The sequence below is a fragment of the Ovis canadensis genome, chromosome 18 (assembly GCF_042477335.2).
Source record: "Ovis canadensis isolate MfBH-ARS-UI-01 breed Bighorn chromosome 18, ARS-UI_OviCan_v2, whole genome shotgun sequence".
Lineage (NCBI taxonomy): Eukaryota > Metazoa > Chordata > Mammalia > Artiodactyla > Bovidae > Ovis > Ovis canadensis.
Genome location: NC_091262.1, coordinates 44,789,166 through 44,808,979, shown reverse-complemented (window position 1 = coordinate 44,808,979; position 19,814 = coordinate 44,789,166). Strand labels below are relative to the sequence as shown.

General features: G+C 37.7%; 1 protein-coding gene and 1 long non-coding RNA gene across 5 annotated transcripts in view; one reads left to right on the top strand and one right to left on the bottom strand.

The window, feature by feature from the left end:
* Positions 1 to 19,814, bottom strand: part of UBE2Q2 (ubiquitin conjugating enzyme E2 Q2) — a 60,567-nt gene that overhangs the window by 15,003 nt on the left and 25,750 nt on the right. For all 4 annotated transcript variants that reach the window (XM_069560125.1, XM_069560126.1, XM_069560127.1 and 1 more), the window contains 5 exons: positions 19,674 to 19,814; positions 16,464 to 16,548; positions 15,037 to 15,097; positions 14,189 to 14,279; positions 5,067 to 5,125 (listed from right to left, as the gene is read on the bottom strand). In XM_069560125.1, coding sequence (XP_069416226.1) covers positions 5,067 to 5,125; positions 14,189 to 14,279; positions 15,037 to 15,097; positions 16,464 to 16,548; positions 19,674 to 19,814 — 437 coding nt within the window. The remainder of the gene's footprint in view (positions 1 to 5,066; positions 5,126 to 14,188; positions 14,280 to 15,036; positions 15,098 to 16,463; positions 16,549 to 19,673) is intronic.
* LOC138423796 (uncharacterized) overlaps positions 1 to 19,814 on the top strand; it is a 42,500-nt gene that overhangs the window by 18,638 nt on the left and 4,048 nt on the right. The window lies entirely within an intron of this gene.

Sequence of the window (19,814 nt, the reverse complement as noted above, 5' to 3'; positions counted from 1 at the left end):
AAACTAAGCTAAAAACTGCTGCTGCTGCTAAGTCGCTTCAGTCATGTCTGACTCTGTGCGACCCCAGAGATGGCAGCCCACCAGGCTCCCCTGTCCCTAGGATTCTCCAGGCAAGAACACTGGAGTGGGTTGCCATTTCCTTTTCCAATGCATGAAAGGGAAAAGTCAAAGTGAAGTCGCTCAGTCGTGTCCAGCTCTTAGCGACCTCATGGGCTGCAGCCTACCAGGCGAAGAAACTAGAAAAGCACACATCCAAAGGATTACTGTGCAGAATGCATCTTAAAAACTTTCAAAATTCAACAAAAGAACAATCCAATTAGAAAACTGGCAAAAGACACGAACAAATATCTCTTTGAAGAGAACATAAAGTTGTCAAATAGGCACATGAAAGATGCTCAACACTGAGGAATATTCATTAGGGAAGTGCAAGTTAAAACCACAATGAGACATCACCGCACAGCTAACAGAATGGTTAAAATAAAAACAAATGATATCACCAAGTGCTGGCGAGGATGTGGAGAAAGTGGATCACTCACACATTCTTGATAGGAATGCAAAATGGTAAAGCCATTCTGGAAAACAGTGTGGTGGTTTCTTTTAAAACTCAATATGCAGTGACTGCGAGTGCATGCAATGTTGCTCAGTCGTGTCCGACTCTGGGTGACCCTATGAACTGGAGCTGGCCAGGTCCCTCTGTCCATGGGGTTCTATGACCTAGCAATTGCATTCCTAAACCTGAATCCCAGACAAAGGACAATACATTCACATTCGTTCACACACATATACACACACACTGTATACAAGTATTCATAGCAGCTTTACTTGTAATACTCTTCACACTGAAATCAGTCTAGAGGTCCTTCAGTGAGTTACTGGTTAAACAAACTGTGGTACATGGGGCACCATGGAATACTACTTAGCAATAAAAAGGAACAAACCAGTCAGACACTTAGATGACTCTCCAGGGAATTATGAGTAAAAAACAAAAAACCAGCTAATCCCCAAAGGTTACAATACAAAACTTTAAGATTTCATTTATGTAACTTTTTTTATAATGACAAAATATTAGGAATGCAGGCTAGATGAGTGGTTACCAGGAGTTAAGGAATGAGAGGCATTAGAGGAAAATGGGTCTAGTTTCAAGGGGCAACAAAAAGGATCCGTGTGGTGTTGGAACTGCACAGCACCTTGACTGCTGTGTTGCATACACAAATCTATTCAATATAAAATTCAAGACACACATATGCATGCATGCACGCTAAGTTGCTTCAGTCGTGTCCGACTCTTTGCGACCCTGTGAACTGTAGCCTATCAGGCTCCTCTGTGCATGGGAATTCTCCAGGCAAGAATACTGGAGTGGGTTGCCATGCCCTCCTCCAGGGGATCGTCCTGCCCCAGGGACTGAACCCACATCTCCCTCACTGCAGGCAGATTCTAGAGCGTTAAGCCACCAGGGAAGCCCTACACACGTATGTGCTGTGCTGTGCTCAAGTTGCTCAGTCATGTCCGACTCTTTTCGACACCACAGACTGTAGCCACCAAGTTCATCTGTCCATGGGCATTCTCCAGGTAGGAATACTGGAGTGGGTTGCCAGTGCCCTCCTCCAGGGAATCTTCCCAACCCAGGGATCAAGCCCAGGTCTCTCACACTGCAGGCAAATTCTTTACCATCTGAGCCACCAGGGATATATATGAGTTATACATAAAACTGGGAAAATCTGCATAAGCACTATATACTGTATCCCTGTCTCTATATCACTGTTTCATAATACTATACTATACAGCTTTGCAAAAATTGTACCATAGGGAAACTAGGCAAAGGGTACAAAGTATCTCTAATTTCTTACAACTGTGTGCAACCATACAATTAACTCCATGGGGAAAAAAAAATTTTTTTAAGGCAAAGGAATGAAGAGAAAAGAAAAGAGAAAGGACCTAGTACCAAATTCTAAATAACTCCAACAGGTAGAAGTTAAGGAACAGGAATTCCCAGCAAAAAGAGACTGAGAAGAGGCAATCAGAAACCAAGGGGAAAATGTTTCGGTGTTGCTGAGAAATCTAATAATCAGGTATGACAGAACCTGAAAACATACTTCTGGATTTACCGAAGTCCCTATTGGAAATATCAGTCTGGGAGGAACAGTAACAGCTAATGCCGAATTACATGGGGCTGAAAAGTGAACAGGAAGGAAATGAAGAGAGTTGGTTACATACACACTGCTTGTGGGAATGTAAATGGTGCAGCCACTTGGGAAAAGTGTGGCACTTCATAAAAAGTTAAAAAGTTATTACCAAAGGACCTGGTGACTCCTCTCATAGGTATGTGTGCTACAGAAATGAAGATGCGCACACCGAAACCTGTCTGTGAAAGTTCACAGCATTATTCCTAACAGCCAAAAGGTGAAGACAAGTGTCCACGGATAAATACAATGGAATGAGCTACTGATACATGCTGCAACATGGACGCACCTTGAAAAATTTTAAGTGACAGAAGCCAATCCCAAAAGCGTGTAATTTGTTTGCTTCCTTAAATGAAAATGTCCAGAATACGCAAATCCATAGAGATAAGAATTAGTAGTTGCTAGTGGGTGGAGGGATAGGAGAGAGGAATGAGAAGTGATTGCTAATAGGTACAGAGTTTCTTCTGGAAGGTGATAAAAGCATCTTTAAATTAATGGTAATGGTTACACAACTGAGTATACTATACCACTGAACTGTACCCTTTAAAAGGGTGAGTTTTATCATATGTGAATTATATCACAATGAAGCTGTTATGTTTAAAAAATTTTTTGACAAGAAACAAATAAGGAAGTAGCTAGGAGATATGGGATATAAAATATCTGGAACAAAAACTGTTCAATAATCTGTCCAGAGTCACAGTGTTTAATTAAGCATTAGCCTGAGTCAGATCACAAGCTGTTCTATCAGGCTTCATACTTTTTAGTTCTTCCCATGTCAGTCAATAATTCTTACTTTTTACTTAATAGTTGAGACTGTGAAGATCAAGTCATATTGATTTTGCCTCAAATCACCCTCATCCTTCATTCATCTTTCCATTCCCATCACTATTGTAACAGCTCAGGTTGTTATCACTTTACCCTACGACAGTGGCATCAGCTCTTAACTAGCCTTGCATTCTTCCAGACTTTGTGAATATAATTTGTCCTGTAGTATTTTCTACTGTCAACAGATTTAGCTTTCTAAGACATTCTTTTTACTGTTATTTCCCTATTTCTGAACCAGTCTAAGAAAAATAAATTAAATGTCCATGGGTAATAGTTTGCTCACCAATTCATGCTCCTATATAATTATAAGCTATTGTCAACACAATTTCCTATAATTTTTCTATAGGAACTCTACCCCTCATGTGCTATATAGCTCAAACTGTTCTGATAAAACTGAATACACTATGCTCTTTCCTAAATGTGTGATTGTGTTTACTTTTCACCTATATAGACAATTTTCCTTCAACCTCCATAAGTTGACCAAACCCCACCAAATACTTCAAGATCTAGCTGAGATCCCACCTCCTTGTCCAAGTCTTCCCAGATCACTATTGCCAGAAGCAATCTCCTTTCCCTTTAAGGTCAGAGAACTTAAGTCCATACTTAACACCTGACAAATCAACTGAATACTCAATACTTCTAATCTTTTGTTATTGCTGCCTTTTGGTATAATGGAAAAAACATTTTATTAGAAGATATAAGGTTTATTTGGATAAGTCACAAACTGACTTCTTATTCTAGTTATTTATTTGAATAATGGGAAAATAACCCCATTTGGTAAAAGTAATCAATGAAGAGAAAATACATAGCAGATTTAAAAACTGAAAATGGCATTATTTATAATTTAATTATCTCCACAAGATGGTAAACTACTAAGACCATAAACTCTAGGGAATTTTTTCCACAACAGAATATGAAAAAAATCTATGCTAGTGAAGTTTACATCAGATTTCAAAATAATTTTACAAAAACATTTTTTATATATTTATCCTGAATTTGCAAAAAGTTTCCAAATATTTTCCTTAATCATTTATAGCCACCCATATTGTTTTAATCTAAATGAGACTATTACTATATCAAGCATAGAAATAATCAAAGGATTAGATATTTTTAGATTTTAATTACCATAATATGATTGTTTCAGAGTGGACTTGATCAGCTGAGCATATCACAATTCTCAAACTAGTTTAACTCCTCTTACTTCAAGGATCTATAGAACCTTCCACAACTAACCTAGGTAAAAATTCTGATCCTTTCCCCATCATTCATATGACTTCTAATCACACACACACAAAAAAATACAAATTTCAATAAAAGATGCCAGGCAATTACCATTTGATTCTACCAAACTGAGACCACCTCCTTAGAAAATCAATGACCAGCTCAATAGGCCCGTGAGATTTCCTGTGATTATTCCTCGCATCATGGGCATGTGGGAATCACTTAATCCTAACTTTCTCTAAACCCTCAATCACAACTTACATTTTAAAAACATTCTGATTTTTTAAGGTGAAATATATACACATAGGGGTCATTTAAAAACCCCTATAAACATAATGATTTATGCCAGTGATGCTTAAATTATGGTTCCCAGCCTGAAACACCAGCTTCACCTGAAACTATCTTAGATATGGAAATTCTCAGGCCTCATGGAGAAGGCAACGGCACCCCACTCCTGTACTCTTGCCTGGAAAATCCCATGGACAGAGGAGCCTGGTGGGCTGCAGTCCGTGGGGTTGCTAAGAGTCGGACACGACTGAGTGACTTCACTTTCACTTTTCAGTTTCATGCATTGGAGAAGGAAATGGCAACCCACTCCTGTGTTCTTGCCTGGAGAATCCCAGGGACGGGGGAGCCTGGTGGGCTGCTGTCTATGGGGTCACAAAGAGTCGGACACGACTGAAGCGACTTAGCAGCAGCAGCAGCAGCAGGCCCCATAACAAGTCCTACTGAATCAGAAACTTTGAGGTAAAGTTTAGCATTCTAGGCCTCCTGGCATTTGACTAGCCCTCCAAATGATTCTGATGTATACTATCAAAGAAAATAATCACTTAAACTTACCCTCCTGAGAGAACAGGTAATACCACTCGAACAAATGGAGGATCAAACGGAAAGTTATCCTAAAAAACAAATAAGCAAGTTTAATTTTAAGAATATCCTTAATACTGTATATTTAGACGATTTTAAAATAATCTATAAAGAATGCATACATTTATTATCTAATGATGAATGAGAGTCATAAATGTAAAAATAGTCCCCCAAAATGAAATGAAAACCAAATAAAAATGAAGATCAGGCCCAAACAGAACAGTATATTTGCAAAATTATGAAATACAGAAAGAGGTTCCCACCTGCAAGAGAACTATATAAAGAAACCATTCCAATAATGATGGACTAGGTAATTTGGATCAATCCTCTGGCTATGAACTAGAAAAGGTAGACAAATGTACAACTACAGAGCTAAGATCAGGAAAAGGGAACCTCAGAGTGCAGCTGTTTTTTCCCTGTTTGGATTTTCTTTCAACTGGAGGAGAGGAAGATAAGAGGTTAAGAAGCTGAGAAAAACAAGACTCCTTACAAGTTGCTATAGTACACGTTAGCTTGGGACCCTGAAAGACAAACCACAAACTACACAGGTAGTAGTTTGAAAAGGTAGAGAACAAAGCCCATCTTTATATCATCTCACTGCCATTTGGGATTCAGGGATCCTGGGTTACAATGCCCAACTACCTGATGGGCAGACATACATCTTCTATGTAGAGGACTAGCATCCAAGGCTTCAAATTAGCTCTCTTATCATTCATATATAACATCTATCACCAAAAATAACCAGTCACATGAGACTTAAAGACAGCATTATCAGAAAATGACAGACAAAACTACAAGGTGTCAAGATAAGCATTATCTGACACAGATTTTAAAATAACTAAGCTGAATATTCAGTATCACAGTAATCCAAGCTATGCCCCAACCAGGAATGCCGAAGAAGCTGAAGTTGAATGGTTCCATGAAGACCTACAAGACCTTTTAGAACTAACACCCAAAAAAGATGTCCTTTTCATTTTAAGGGACTGGAATAAATAGGAAGTCAAGAAACACCTGGAGTAACAGGCAAATTTGGTCTTGGAGTACAGAATGAAGCAGAGCAAAGGCTCGTAGAGTTTTGCCAAGAGAACACACTGATCATAAAAAACACCCTCTTCCAACAACACAAGAGAAGACTCTACACATGGACATCACCAGATGGTCAACACTGAAATCAGATTGATTATATTCTTTGCAGCCAAAGGTGGAGAAACTCTATACAGTGAGTAAAAACAAGACTGGGAGCTGACTATGGCTCAGATCATGAACTCCTTATTGCCAAATTCAGACTTAAATTGAAGAAAGTAGGGAAAACTACTAGATCATTCAGGTATGACCTAAATCAAATCCCTTATGATTATACAGCAGATTTAAGATTTAAGGGACTAGATCTGATGGACAGAGTGCCTGATGAACTGTGGACGAAGGTTCGTGACATTGTACAGGAAACAGGGATCAAGACCATCCCCCAAGAAATGCAAAAAAAGCAAAATGGCTCTCTTGGAAGGCCATACAAATAGCTGAGAAAAGAAGAGAAGCGAAAAACAAAAGAGAAAAGGAAAGATATACCCTTTTGAATGCAGAGTTCCAAACAATAGCAAGGAGAGATAAGAAAGCCTTCCACAGTGATCAGTGCAAAGAAACAGAGGAAAACAATAGAATGCAAAAGTCTAGGGATTTCTTCAAGAAAATTAGAGATACCAAGGGAACATTTCACACAAAAATGGACACAATAAAGGACAGAAATGGTATGGGCCTAACAGAAGCAGAAGATATTAAGAAGAGGTGGCAAGAATACACAGAAGAACTGTACAAAAAAGATCTTCAGGACCCAGATGATCACGATGGTGTGATCACTCACTAGAGCCAGACATTCTGGAATGTGAAGTCAAGTGGGCCTTAGGAAGCATCACTATGAACAAAGCTAGTAGAGGTGATGAATTCCAGTTGAGCTATTTCAAATCCTGAAAGATGATGCTGTGAAAGTGCTGCACTCAATATGCCAGTAAATTTGGAAAAACTCAGCAGTGGCCACAGGACCAGAAAAGGTCAGTTTTCATTCTAATCCCAAAGAAAGGAAATGCCAAAGAAAGTCCAAACTACCACAAAATTGCACTCAAAATTGCACATGCTTAGTAAAGTAATGCTCACAATTCTCCAAGCCAGGCTTCAACAATAAGTGAACTGTGAACTTCCAGATGTTCAAGCTGGATTTAGAAAAGGCAGAGGTACCAGAGATTAAACTGCCAACATCTGCAGAATCATTGAAAAAGCAAGAGGGTTCCAGAAGAACACCTACTCCTGCTTTACACCAAAGCCTTTGACTGTGGATCACAACAAACTGTAGAAAATTCTGAAAGAGATGGGAATAGCAGACCACCTGACCTACCTCTTGAGAAATCTGTATGAAGATCAGGAAGCAACAGTTAGAACTGAACATGGAACAACAGACTGGTTCCAAATAGGAAAAGGAGGAAGTCAAGGCTATATATTGTCACCGTGCTTATTTAACTTATATGCAGAGTACTTATATCATGAGAAACGCTGGGCTGGATGAAGCACAAGCTGGAATCAAGATTGCCAGGAGAAATATCAATAACCTCAGATATGCAGAAGACACCACCCTTATGGCAGAAAGGGAAGAAGAACTGAGAAGGAAGTGAGAAAGAGGAGAGTGAAAAAGTTGGCTTAAAGCTCAACACTGAGAAAACTAAGATCACAGCATCCAGTCCCATTACTTCAAGACAAACAGATGGGGCAACAGTGGAAACAGTGACATACTTTATTTTGGGGGGCTCCAAAATCACTGCAGATGGTGACTGCAGCCATGAAATTAAAAGACGCTTACTCCTTGGAAGGAACGTTATGACCAACCTAGACAGCATATTAGAAAGTAGAGACATTACTTTGCCAACAAAGGTTCATCTAGTCAAAGCTATGGTTTTTCCAATGGTCACATATGGATGTGAGAGTTGTACTACAAAGAAAGCTGAGCACCAAAGAATTGATGCTTTTGAATTAGGGTGTTGGGGAAGACTCTTGAGAGTCCCTTGGACTGCAAGGAGATCCAACCAGTCGATCCTAAAGGAGATCAGTCCTGAGTGTTCACTGGAAGGACTGTTGTTGAAGCTGAAACTCCAATACTTTGGCCACCTGATGCAAAGAACTGATTCATCTGAAAAGACCCTGATGCTGGGAAAGACTGAAGGCAGGAGGAGAAGGGGAAGACAGAGGATGAGATGGCTGGATGGCATCACCAGCTCAATGGACATGAGTTTGGGTGGACTCCGGGAGTTGGTGATGGACAGGGAGGCTTGCTGTGCTGCGATTCATGGAGTTGCAAAGAGTTGGACACGACTGAGCGACTGAACTGAACTGAAGCCAAATATGTGCAAGAAAAAACAAGACTGAAAACCCTGGCAGAAAAATAAAATTATAAAAATGAACTACATAGAAATTCTGAAGCTTAGAAATAAATAACTGAAATTAATAACTTGATGGATGAGTTTAACTACCATGGAGACCTGGAAGAGAAATTTAGTATACTGGAAAAATAAGTCAGAAAACATCCCAAATGAAGCCAAGGGAGAGAAAAAAGTGGAAAATACAGATAATAAGCAAGATATAGGAAAATAAATTGAAAAGGCTAATCATATACATAGAGTCCTAGAAGAAGAGAGAATGTGATAGAAGTAATATTTGAAGAGATAATGTCTGAGAATTTTCCAAAAATGATTAAAGATTTCATAAGATTTACCCACTGTAAATACTTCAAGAGAAACAATGGAAGCTATAATAGAGGAACGACATCTTTGAGGCAATGAAAGAAAGGAAATTTCCAACCTAAAAATCTATACCAAATGAAAATACTTTCCAAAAATGAAGTCCAAATAAAAACATTTTCCTATAAGCAGACCCACTCTAAAGGAAACAAAAATGGATATTCTTCAAGCAAGAGGAAGGTCCTAGATGGAAACATGGAGAATAAAGACCATGAAGAGAGCTAATACACCCACAGGCCCACATGGACACTGATGAGTTATGTAACAGTGGTGTATAAGGGTTTACATGTATAAGATAAACATAGAACTAAAAGGAATGACAACAAGAGCACAGAGTACATGTTCTAAGATCTCTGTGTTGACAAGGAAAAAGAAAAACACTAACAAATACATATCACACGTGGACAAGCTAAGGATATGCATTCCAATTGTAAGGCAGTAAAGAAGAGTAAAGGGACGAACAGCACCATGCTAACAGAGGTGGGGAAACTAGAGTGATTTCTTAAAAATCTGAATGAAATGAGAAAAAAGAGATGGTTCAAGGACAAATCGAATGAGACACTAGATTGAGACTCAAATAGCAATAACAACATTAAATGTCAACAGATGATCGCTTTGGCAAAGATCAGGCTTGATAAACATATAAAGAAGGCAAAATAAGAGAAAAGAATCTTAGTTAATTCTCAGGCTGCACAATTCTTTCAAATTTTCAGTCCTGGAAACTGAGGTTTCCAGAACAAAACTTTTTCTCTCAGTGAACTTAAGACTGTAGCTGAGGTAGCCTCAGGGTGTCAGAGGTCTTGGCCTCTGACAGAATGTCAGTGTCAGATGAGTCCAAAAGAGGTCCCAGCCACTACAACACAGGAACAAGGTAACAGCATACTGCCTCCCATGAAGAGATGTCAGGAAGGCTAAGAGAAGTTACCTCCAATTGCTATGTTCAAATAAAAAAGAATTAGTCAACAACTATTGCCCCTTAAATCAAAAATCAATCCGCAGGTAAGGAGCTAAACAAACATTTGTCTCATCCAGTTATTTCTAAGAACACAAAAATTCAATGTTTACTTCTAAAAAACAGAAAAATAACAGTGTTTATTTCTAAGAATACAAAAATACAGTGTTTAACTCCCTACCTCTGCCCATCCTTGAGCAAGACCCTGAGGAACATATAAACTATGAAAACTAAATCCTAATAGGAGAGGGAGATTTAAAAAAAAAAACATACTTCTGATGGCTAAAACAGGTAATCTTAGCTATCTATTGTAAGGCAGAAAAAGAAGAAATCTATCCACACAAGAAACCAACTTAATGACAGTTATTATAATCTAGTTCCGAATAAGTAGCTCACCTTTTTTCTACAATAAAGAAAGGCATAGATGCAAAGTTTGGTAAAGCACAACTTGATTGAATTTCCTGTATTTTAGATTGTTGAATGTGTGATTCCATATGAGTGACTACAAACCTCTCTGAATTGATTATGTGACAGTGAGGATTCCCTTCACTTTAAGTAATGCCCAGATTAACTACTCTATCAAAACCTAGGGATTCTATTCCATAGACTCTGTACCTTGGAACTCAGTAACCAAAATTTTACAGAAATAAGGTGTCGGGGTGGGGGAGGGTAGGTACAGGCACTGGGGGCAAGAGAAGAAGGTTTCTGTTAAAACAGATATATGAGAGGGAATTCCCAGGCAGTCCAGCAGTTAGGACTCCACACTTTCACTGCCAGGTTCAATCCCTGGCGGGGGAACTAAAATCCTGTGAGTCATGCCGTGTATCTAAAACAAAAACAAAAATATAGACATGCGAGTTACTGTGATGTATTAACTCAGAAACTAAGAAGATCAGAGTTTACAGTGATCTCACACAGTTATCTGATTTCCAAATAAACTGTCTAGGCCTTCCAAGCTATTCTTAACGATGAGGAACATTCTATTTTTGAATGACAACATCATTGAATGGCTCTAAATAGTTACAAATCACTTCCTTATACTGAGTTGAAAACCATCGCTTTACAGTCTGACTTACTAATTTAATCACCATGCCTTGTGTTCATCAAAAACAAAATCAAACTAATCCTTCTACATCCCCAGTCCTTGAAACAGTTGAAGACAAGCTATCACAAACCCCCATGTTCTCCTCTCCACATGTACAATCCCACCATCTTAGGACATGGCACGGAATCTCTAATCCCAGCTGCGATTCTCTAGATGAACCCAGATTTGTCTAAACAAACTCTTTTTAAAGTACTACCTCAGAGTTCAACTCCGTAATTCACACGTGGCCGGAAAAGCCAGACCGCCACTTCCTAACCAAGCTGCTGACCAATCTATAGGGCAACCCTCCGGCCCCTGCCCCTTCCCAACCTGGTGTCACACTGCATCTCCAGTTTCATTTTCTTATTCTTCAGGACCCTCAAGGGGTCACCGTGGGCAGTCAAGGCCTCAAATACTATTCATGCTCCTTCTGTGGATCCTTCTTTCTGAGTCGTATCTGCTATCCTCCAAAATCCATGAATTGAGATTTATAACTTGGCAACTGAGTTTAAGGTCCTCTTCACAAGGGCAGTTAGCTCAGGGCAATCTTAACCTTCCCAGGTCTCTTAAATACTTCAACCCTAGCAAAGGCCCTTCCTTCTGGTATCAGAAACCATGGTCCAGAAACACAAATCCAACAGAATCTCAGCCATTTATTTACCTCCCAGATTGTCCTCCCTGAAGTTCCATCTAGAGCAAGAAAATATAGTGAAAACACTATCCGCAGTCACAAGTCTCAGTTTCCTGGTCAAGATTTCATATTCCTTTAAAGATATGTCTGGAAGGAGAATGTGGGAGGGGAGTGGCCCGCATTGGGCTTCAAAGATACTGATACGGTTCTATTTCTTAAGCTTGGTGTTGGGCATATGGTTTAATTATTTAGATTTCAAGTTAAAAATAATTTACATAGAGGAATTCCTTGGCAGTCCAGTGGTTGGGACTTCATGCTTTCACTGTCAAGGGCCAGAGTTTGATTCCTTGTCAGGGAAGTAGGATCCCACAAGCCACACAGAGTGGCCAAAAATAAATAAAATTAAAATTTGCATTTTTTAAAAAGATACATTCCTAGGTTCTTTGCACCACATGAATCAGTAAATATATGCCAGATTCACTCTCTAGGAAGGTATAACCCAGCTGATAGCCTCAATAATTTCTACAATAACAAAGCTGTGGGAAAATAGTGACTTTGACATTTGGGTTATTTGAAGAAAGTTCAATCATAAATGAGGATATATGCCCAAACAAGAATATACACACACAAACACTAAGTAAGCAGCTTTCAGAACATTACTCCTTTTCGCAAGTGTAAAAGTATCCTTTCATGTCTTTTCTTCCTTCAAAACATCTCATTTTCATCTAATGGTAGTGAAAGTCACTCAGTCGTGTCCAACTCTTTGCAACCCTGTGGACTATACAGTCCACAGAATTCTCCAGGCCAGAATACTGGAGTGGGTAGCCTTTCCCTCCTCCAGGAGATCTTCCCAACCCAGGGATCAAACCCAGGTGTCCCGCATTGCAGGCAGATTCTTCACCAGCTGAGCCACCAGGGAAGCCGTACTCATCTACTGTCACCTATTCCTACACTACTAACCTTCGTTACTCTCTCCCAGACTAAAATCAATGCCCCCAGCTTGTCTCCCAGAAGTCTACTCTGTCTTATCCAAACCCTACTCTGATGCTGATGGCATACTAACTGTTTTTTAAAAACAAAATAAAAAGCCAAACAGATCAATCATACCCCTGCCTAAAAACCCCTGCTAGCTTTTTACTACATAAAGGTAAGCTCCCAGACTCTCCATCATGATCTCCAAAGCCCTACAGTTTTCATCACAGATTTCTCTCCAAAGACGACAGGTCCTTAAAGAACAGGGATTACATTTTGGATGCCTCACGTCCTCAAGCCTTCTATAGCAGGGGTCCCCAGCCTCTGAGATCTAATGTCTGATGATCTGAGGTGGAGCTGATGTAATAATAATAGAACAACATAATAAATGTAACACACTTAAATCATCCCCAAACCACCTCCCGACCCAATCTGCGGCAAAACTGTCTTCCATGAAACCCATCCCTGGTGCCAAAAAGTTGAGGACTGCTGTTTGTTCTATCACACTAAAATGCACTGAAGCCTAACTGAAATAGAAAAAAAATAGTTTATCTGCAAGACAGCTGTTACACAATTTCTCAATTTCAGAGAACAAGTCAAAAACCAGCTCCAAATAATTAAAACATAATCCCTTAGAAATGATTCATAGTGTTTTTAAACAAAGGCTTAAAACCATTACACTTATCTAGAGTCCATAGTAAATCAATTCATTTTATCTAGATTCCATTGCTATTCTTTAACTTTTGTTTTTTTGCAACTTGGAAAAAAAAGTTGTTAAATACAACACATAAATTTAGAAAAGTATATAGGTATACTGTTACACATTAGCATGAAACTGTATCCACACAACCACCACCCTGGTCAAGAAACAGACAATAGCCAGTATCCAAGAAGCCCCCAGATGTCCCTTTCAGTTCACAGCTCCCTCCTCTCACCTAGACGTACTTGCTATCTTAACTGTATGGTACTCGCTTCTTCATTTCCGAGTATGAATCCATTAATGTTTCTCAGCCTTCTTTTCATTTCTGTCCCACTAACAAGCCTTTTTAAGAGTATTTTTTTTCCTAATTCCTCCCTGTCCTGCTCCCTCACCAAATTTTAACACCTCAGACATAGTGTGTATGTATATACATACTATGGCCCCTTGAACTGCTACAGACCTTCTTAACATCTAAGCCTTTTTCACTCCAAGGACCAATTTTCACTGCACTGGGTGTGGAGTGGGGAGCAAGGAAGGAGAGAGACCTGCCTCCAATGAGAATGCATGCCCTAAACAATTTAGTTTTACCTATTTTTGAGCTCTATATAAATGAAACTATACAGAACACGTTTCTGGATCTGCTTTCTGCTCAAACTGTGTTCAAGATTCATCTATCTTGTTGTACATAGCTCTATTCCGTTTTATGAATACCACAGTTCTCAATTTTACTGGGAGACACTTAGGTTATTTTTATTTGAGCCTATTATAAACAATGCTGCTTTGAACATTCTTGTGTTGTCTCCCGGCACATCTAAGTACTCATTTCTTGCAGACTGTATATCTAGAAGGAGAATTCCTGGACCATAGGGTATAAGTATCTTCTACTTTTCCAAATTATACCAAATAGTTTTCCAAAGCAATTGTACAAATATATGTTGCATTAGAAGCATATGTAGTCCCCTTACAATTTTTCTTACCTTAAAAGAGAAGTTAAGCAAAATATATTCTATGCCTTCTTTTTCTTTTAAAATCTGAAGATCACTGTGCAAAGGACTATCAGGATCCACCCTGAGAATTACAAAACAACAACAAAAAAACCAGTTCAAACAAAAAGGTCAGATGTTTTCTCCTCACTACCTTCAAAAATGAACCATTCCAGAAGCTAACAACAGAGCCCCTGGGGCAAGTTTCAAACAGAGAAAGTCTAAAGTTGCTCTATGGCCCCTAGAAAAACAAATTACTATAGTCTCCAGTTCCTTGAGACAAAAATGTCCAGAGAAGAGACCACAGCATTCTAAATCTATTCTCTCATTCAAAGTTGGCAGTTATCCTAAAGGAAAGAGTCATATGTACATAGTCTTCTCAAGAACTCAAAAATTTAATCTGCTTCTCTCAAACTATATTATTAGACAAAGGGGTCAATGAGAGAAACTTACCAAGGACAAGTGAAATCACTAACAAAACCTAAATTTATCTAAAATTGTTTATATAAAGATCTCCTCATTTCTTACTTCGAGTACACAATGGATACTAACTCATCAAGTTATTTATACACGTTTGTTTGTATAGTTCCTAATTATCTCACTAACTCCATGAAACACTTTCTCTCACAGCTGGCCCTTCTTTTTCTCCTCCTGCTTTCTCATTTTACTTATTAAGCCCAAGAAACAGCTCATTTTAACAACCTAAGAACTACTTCTATACAAACAGGATCTAAAATTCTAAGTAAAAGCCATAGTAAATAGGTACCAAATTAAGCAGGGAGGAAATCTCATTGTGACAGTCTACCATTAAAAAGAGTGTGTTAGCATAAAAAAGCACTTACTTCTGCAGTTTAACATGCCAGTCATATAAACTGTCATTTATGAGTTCCACTGAATAAATCCCTGTAATGATATAGGGCACGTTAGTTACTCTTCACTTATCTTATAACTGTTGCACTTGATCTTATAACTATTGCTCTGCTGTAAATGTACACACTATATAGCCAACAAAAGCAAGAAATTCTGCTGTTAAAACATAACAACTAAGCTGTAATGTAATAATTCTTGTGCTGGAACAGAGTATCTTATACCCTAAATAGACAGATAACTAAAGTCATCATGAAGAGGATTGTGGGGTTGAGAAACTGTTTACCATTCACTGCAAAAGGAAAAAAAAGATTATGCAAAACCACATGTACTTAAGACTTTTCCCCTATGCATATACAAACATTTCTATTAAAATGAAATCCCTCTAACATATAGTTTTATAATCTTTCAGGGGGCATTTTTCCAGTTTAGCATATAGAAATTTATTGTCAATTTTTAAAATAATTCTACAGTAATTTACTTTATGGATAAGCCGTGATTTAATTAAGTTCACCATATATCTGGTTATTAGTTTAATTTTTTGTTACTACAAAATAATGCCGTAACAAACGTGATGATTTAACATTTCGGTATAAATAGTATTCAAATATTAAACATTATTAGGTTTCTACACACAAACTTTCAGACTTCTTATAAGAACTGTTAGAACACCAAAACTTGTAATAATCTCAGAAACAAGTCTGACTTATCTTGTTCTATAAAGGGGAGAGGCTGATTGTTTTTAAGTAAGCTCTAATGATTTAGATTTGATCACTCTGAAAAATTCTGAATGAATTATAATGCTACTTTTTTCAAAGAAAGTAAAGTTTGGCTCTTTATCTTATACAATACTGTTAGACTCTCTGCAATAGCATGTGGGAATTTTACATCGGTTATGGAGGTTCCACAATATTTAAGTCTTATTGGTTAAGAAAGAACTCTTAAGTCAAACTATAATTTTTTAAAAAAACCTATTTTAACTCTCTCTATAACAGTTAATTATGTATATGAGTTTGTCATTTCAAAAAAGGAATAAAAAACATAAATTAACTTGGCAATAGTTCTTTGTACAATAAAACATATTCATCTTATTTACTTTCTAAAGCAGATATTTCCTGTACCTTTCCCAGAAGATAAAAATCCTATGAATTAATCCCTATCAACAAGAAGACAAAAAATGTGTCCATAAAAACAATTTCTAAAAATCCAAACAATAAGTGAACTCATCCTATTTTATCCCCTACATCTTTTGGTTACTTAAATTTGCATTTGCATTTCACATTCCTAAAATAAAGTTAATACACATTTCTGTTTCTGTCCAGTTATACTATGAGAAATGAAGTTATATTATATCTGAAAACTTTAGGCATAAGGACAACAGTAGAGATCCAGAGGTCCTTACCTGTTTTATAACTCTGTGATCTGTATATGTCCCTGAGCTCTTTCATAAGTCTATCTGAAGCTTGTACAGACCCAGACACTGCACCCTGAAACATAAAACTTGCTGTTTACCAGGATTTATTGATTCAAACAACTAAAGATTTAAGGTATCTGAACCTGAAATGAATGTTCACGATGAGACTGTAAAAATGGATCACCACTTAACATTTTAAGAAGTCAAAAAAATTAAATCAATGATCATAAAGTTGCAACAGGAATACAAATTTGGAACAGGTCTGATTCATTTACTATTTGTCATCTGAAAAAAAAAGACTAATTTATGTCCAGATCACCACAACCACTTCAATAGCCTAGAACTAATAAGGGTCTATTTCAAATTCATCAATTTTTTAAAAATTTATTTTCTTTTCTGTGGTTTTACTGGGGTGGGAAGTTTCATGTTCACAGCAAAGTTAAGAGGACAGTACAGAGATTTCCTATATAACTGCCCCTCATAATCAATAGTCACCCTCATTATCAAGCATCCTTCAGGGGCATACTTCTTACAACTTATAAACCTATTTGGACACATCATCACACCATCTTTGGTTCACTTTTGGTGCTGTACGTTCTGTGGATCTGGACAAACGTATAATGACATACATCCACATGTTACAGTGACATACAAAGTATTTTCATTGCCCAAAAAGTCCTCAGCACTTCACCTAGTAACCCCACCCCATCCCCCAATGGCTGGCAACCACGGATCTTTTTACTGTCTCCATAGTTTTGCCTTTTCCAGAATGCCATGTAATTGAAACACAGTCTGCAACCTTTTCAGATTGGCTCCTTTCACCTGTAACATGGATTTAAGGTTCCTCCACACCTATGTCTTGTCTTGACAACTCATTACTTTTTTTCTATCAGGGATTAATATTCCATTGCCTGGATGTATTACAGTTTATTTGCTCTCCTACCAAAGATGATCTTGGTTGCTTCGAAGCTTTGGCAATTATGAACAAAGCTGCTATAAACATCTATGTGCAGGTTTTTGTGTGGACATAACCTTTCAGTTTATTTGGGCAAATACCAAGGAGCTCAACTGCTGGATTGTATGGTAAGAATATGTTTAGCTTTTAAAGAATCTGCCAGACATTATTTTCCTATCAGCAATCAGAAAAGTTTCCTGTTGCTCCATATCCTCACCAGTCATTTGGTATTGCCAGTGCTCCAGATTTTGGCCATTTTAATAGATGTGTAGGGGTTCCATGCATTTTTGAAAATTACTAGAAGACCCTCAACATGATACATTAACTAAAGCAGTTTCCTTATAATCAAGAATAATATACTAATAATCTATAGTTTACATATTAAGAAATAGAGAAACATGTCCACATACATACAACTGGTTTCAGTACTTTTCAGTGTTCCAACTTCTCTGAAGATTAAAAGGCACCAGTATCTTATCCTAAGACTGAATACGAATAGAACTATTTATCATAAGAAAACTATTTAGAATGTCTTCTGAATTAAAAAACAGAAAAGAAAACCTGACCTTGTAAAATTTTATTTTATTTTATTTTTTTAATATAAATTTATTTCACTGGAGGCTAATTACTTTACAATATTGTATTGGTTTTGCCATACATCAACATGAATCTGCCACAGGTATACACATGTTCCCCATTCTGAACTCCCCCTCCCACCTCCCTCCCCATATCATCCCTCTGGGTCATCCCAGTGCACCAGCTCTGAGCATCCTGTATCATGCATCAAACCTGGACTGGCAATTCATTTCACATATGATATTACATATGTTTCAATGCCATTCTCCCAAATCATCCCACCTTCGCCCTCTCCCACAGAGTCCAAAAGACTGTTCTGAACATCTGTGTAAAATTTTAAATGCTGCACCTTAAAAACTGCACTACACTTTAAGGTGAGGTAGAAAATCTGGCTACGTTATTTGATGAGTTAAAACCCCAGTTTCACATCTGTAGAGTAGGAAGAATATTTCACACAGTGGTTATGAAAATTAAATGCAAAGGCATATAAAAAGTTTAAAGGACTTAGAATGTGTCATGTGATAGTATTCAATAATTTGTAGCTGTTTGACTATAACACACAACTGGATGCAATCACAAGATATAGAAAGTAAGAGTAAATATCTTTAACTTGAATACCACAAGCTTGTATTTATTTTTTAATAATCAAGGTAAAGACTTGGCTAAATTTCTTTGCTCTCTAAAGAAAGATCTGCCAGTTACATTAGTACAGTAAGTAAGACTGACGACATGAGAGTCATCTTCCTATTTACAACACTTCTCATCTCCTTGCACAACAATTTACTCCCTGTGTTTGAGAATCTGTGCTCAGGACAAAAGAACTGGTTCTCAGATTTCATGGGGTTGATAAACAGCTTTAACAGAAAGGCAGTAGGTAAACAGTTAAGTGTTGAGATGGAGAGCTAGACTTTCATTTGATATTTCTCTACATTGAACATTTATATACATCATTCTCCTTTATTATTTACAAAAATCATCTAAACGGTACATAATGTCCATGTTATAGAGTTGGGAAACTGAAGCCACACAGCTGTGTTTGTTACCATGCTGCTTCATATAAAAGATGTTAAGTCAAAAGAAAATGTTACATTTGGTTCTGTCATGGCAGAACAAATCAGATGCCAGCTTCATGAAGAAGAGAGAATTTGAATTATACTTTGTAGGAGAGACTGAATTTAAATTTACAGATCCCATAGGAAAAGTGTAAAGAGAGAAAACAGGATAAGCAGGTTGGACAGTAACTGATTTCAGATGAACAGAGTAGAAAAGCAGATGAACAGGGTAGAAAGGAGCTATCAGTAGATGAGAAATGTTAGGGGAAAAAGTAAAACTAGGGCAATAAAACATATGACTGAATCTACTACCAAGGCAGGGATGGAGAGGCCTGGCTGAGGTTGGTATCTTATTGAATTGCTCTGTATTCCTGTACAGCTGACTCTTGAACAAGATGAGTTGGAACTGCATGGATCCACTTACATGCAGATTTTTTCAATAAATACATACTACACTATCTGCAGTTAGTTGAATCCTTGGATGTGGAACTGCGGATATAGAAGGCTGGCTGTAGTTACATGTGGATTTCTGACTGTGTAAGGTCAGCATCCAAGGGTCAACTGTAATTATTTAACCACAAAAGTCCAGGTTCTAGATACTTATGCAATACTTACATTGAGATGGTCTTGCCTTTGAGTCTTCCTAATTTTCTCTAATATTGCCAAATTTTCTTTTTCAATTCCTTCATCCTCTGACTTTTTCCCACTAATAGGCTCTTCTTCCTTCATCTCATAATGATCCAAGTCTTCTATATC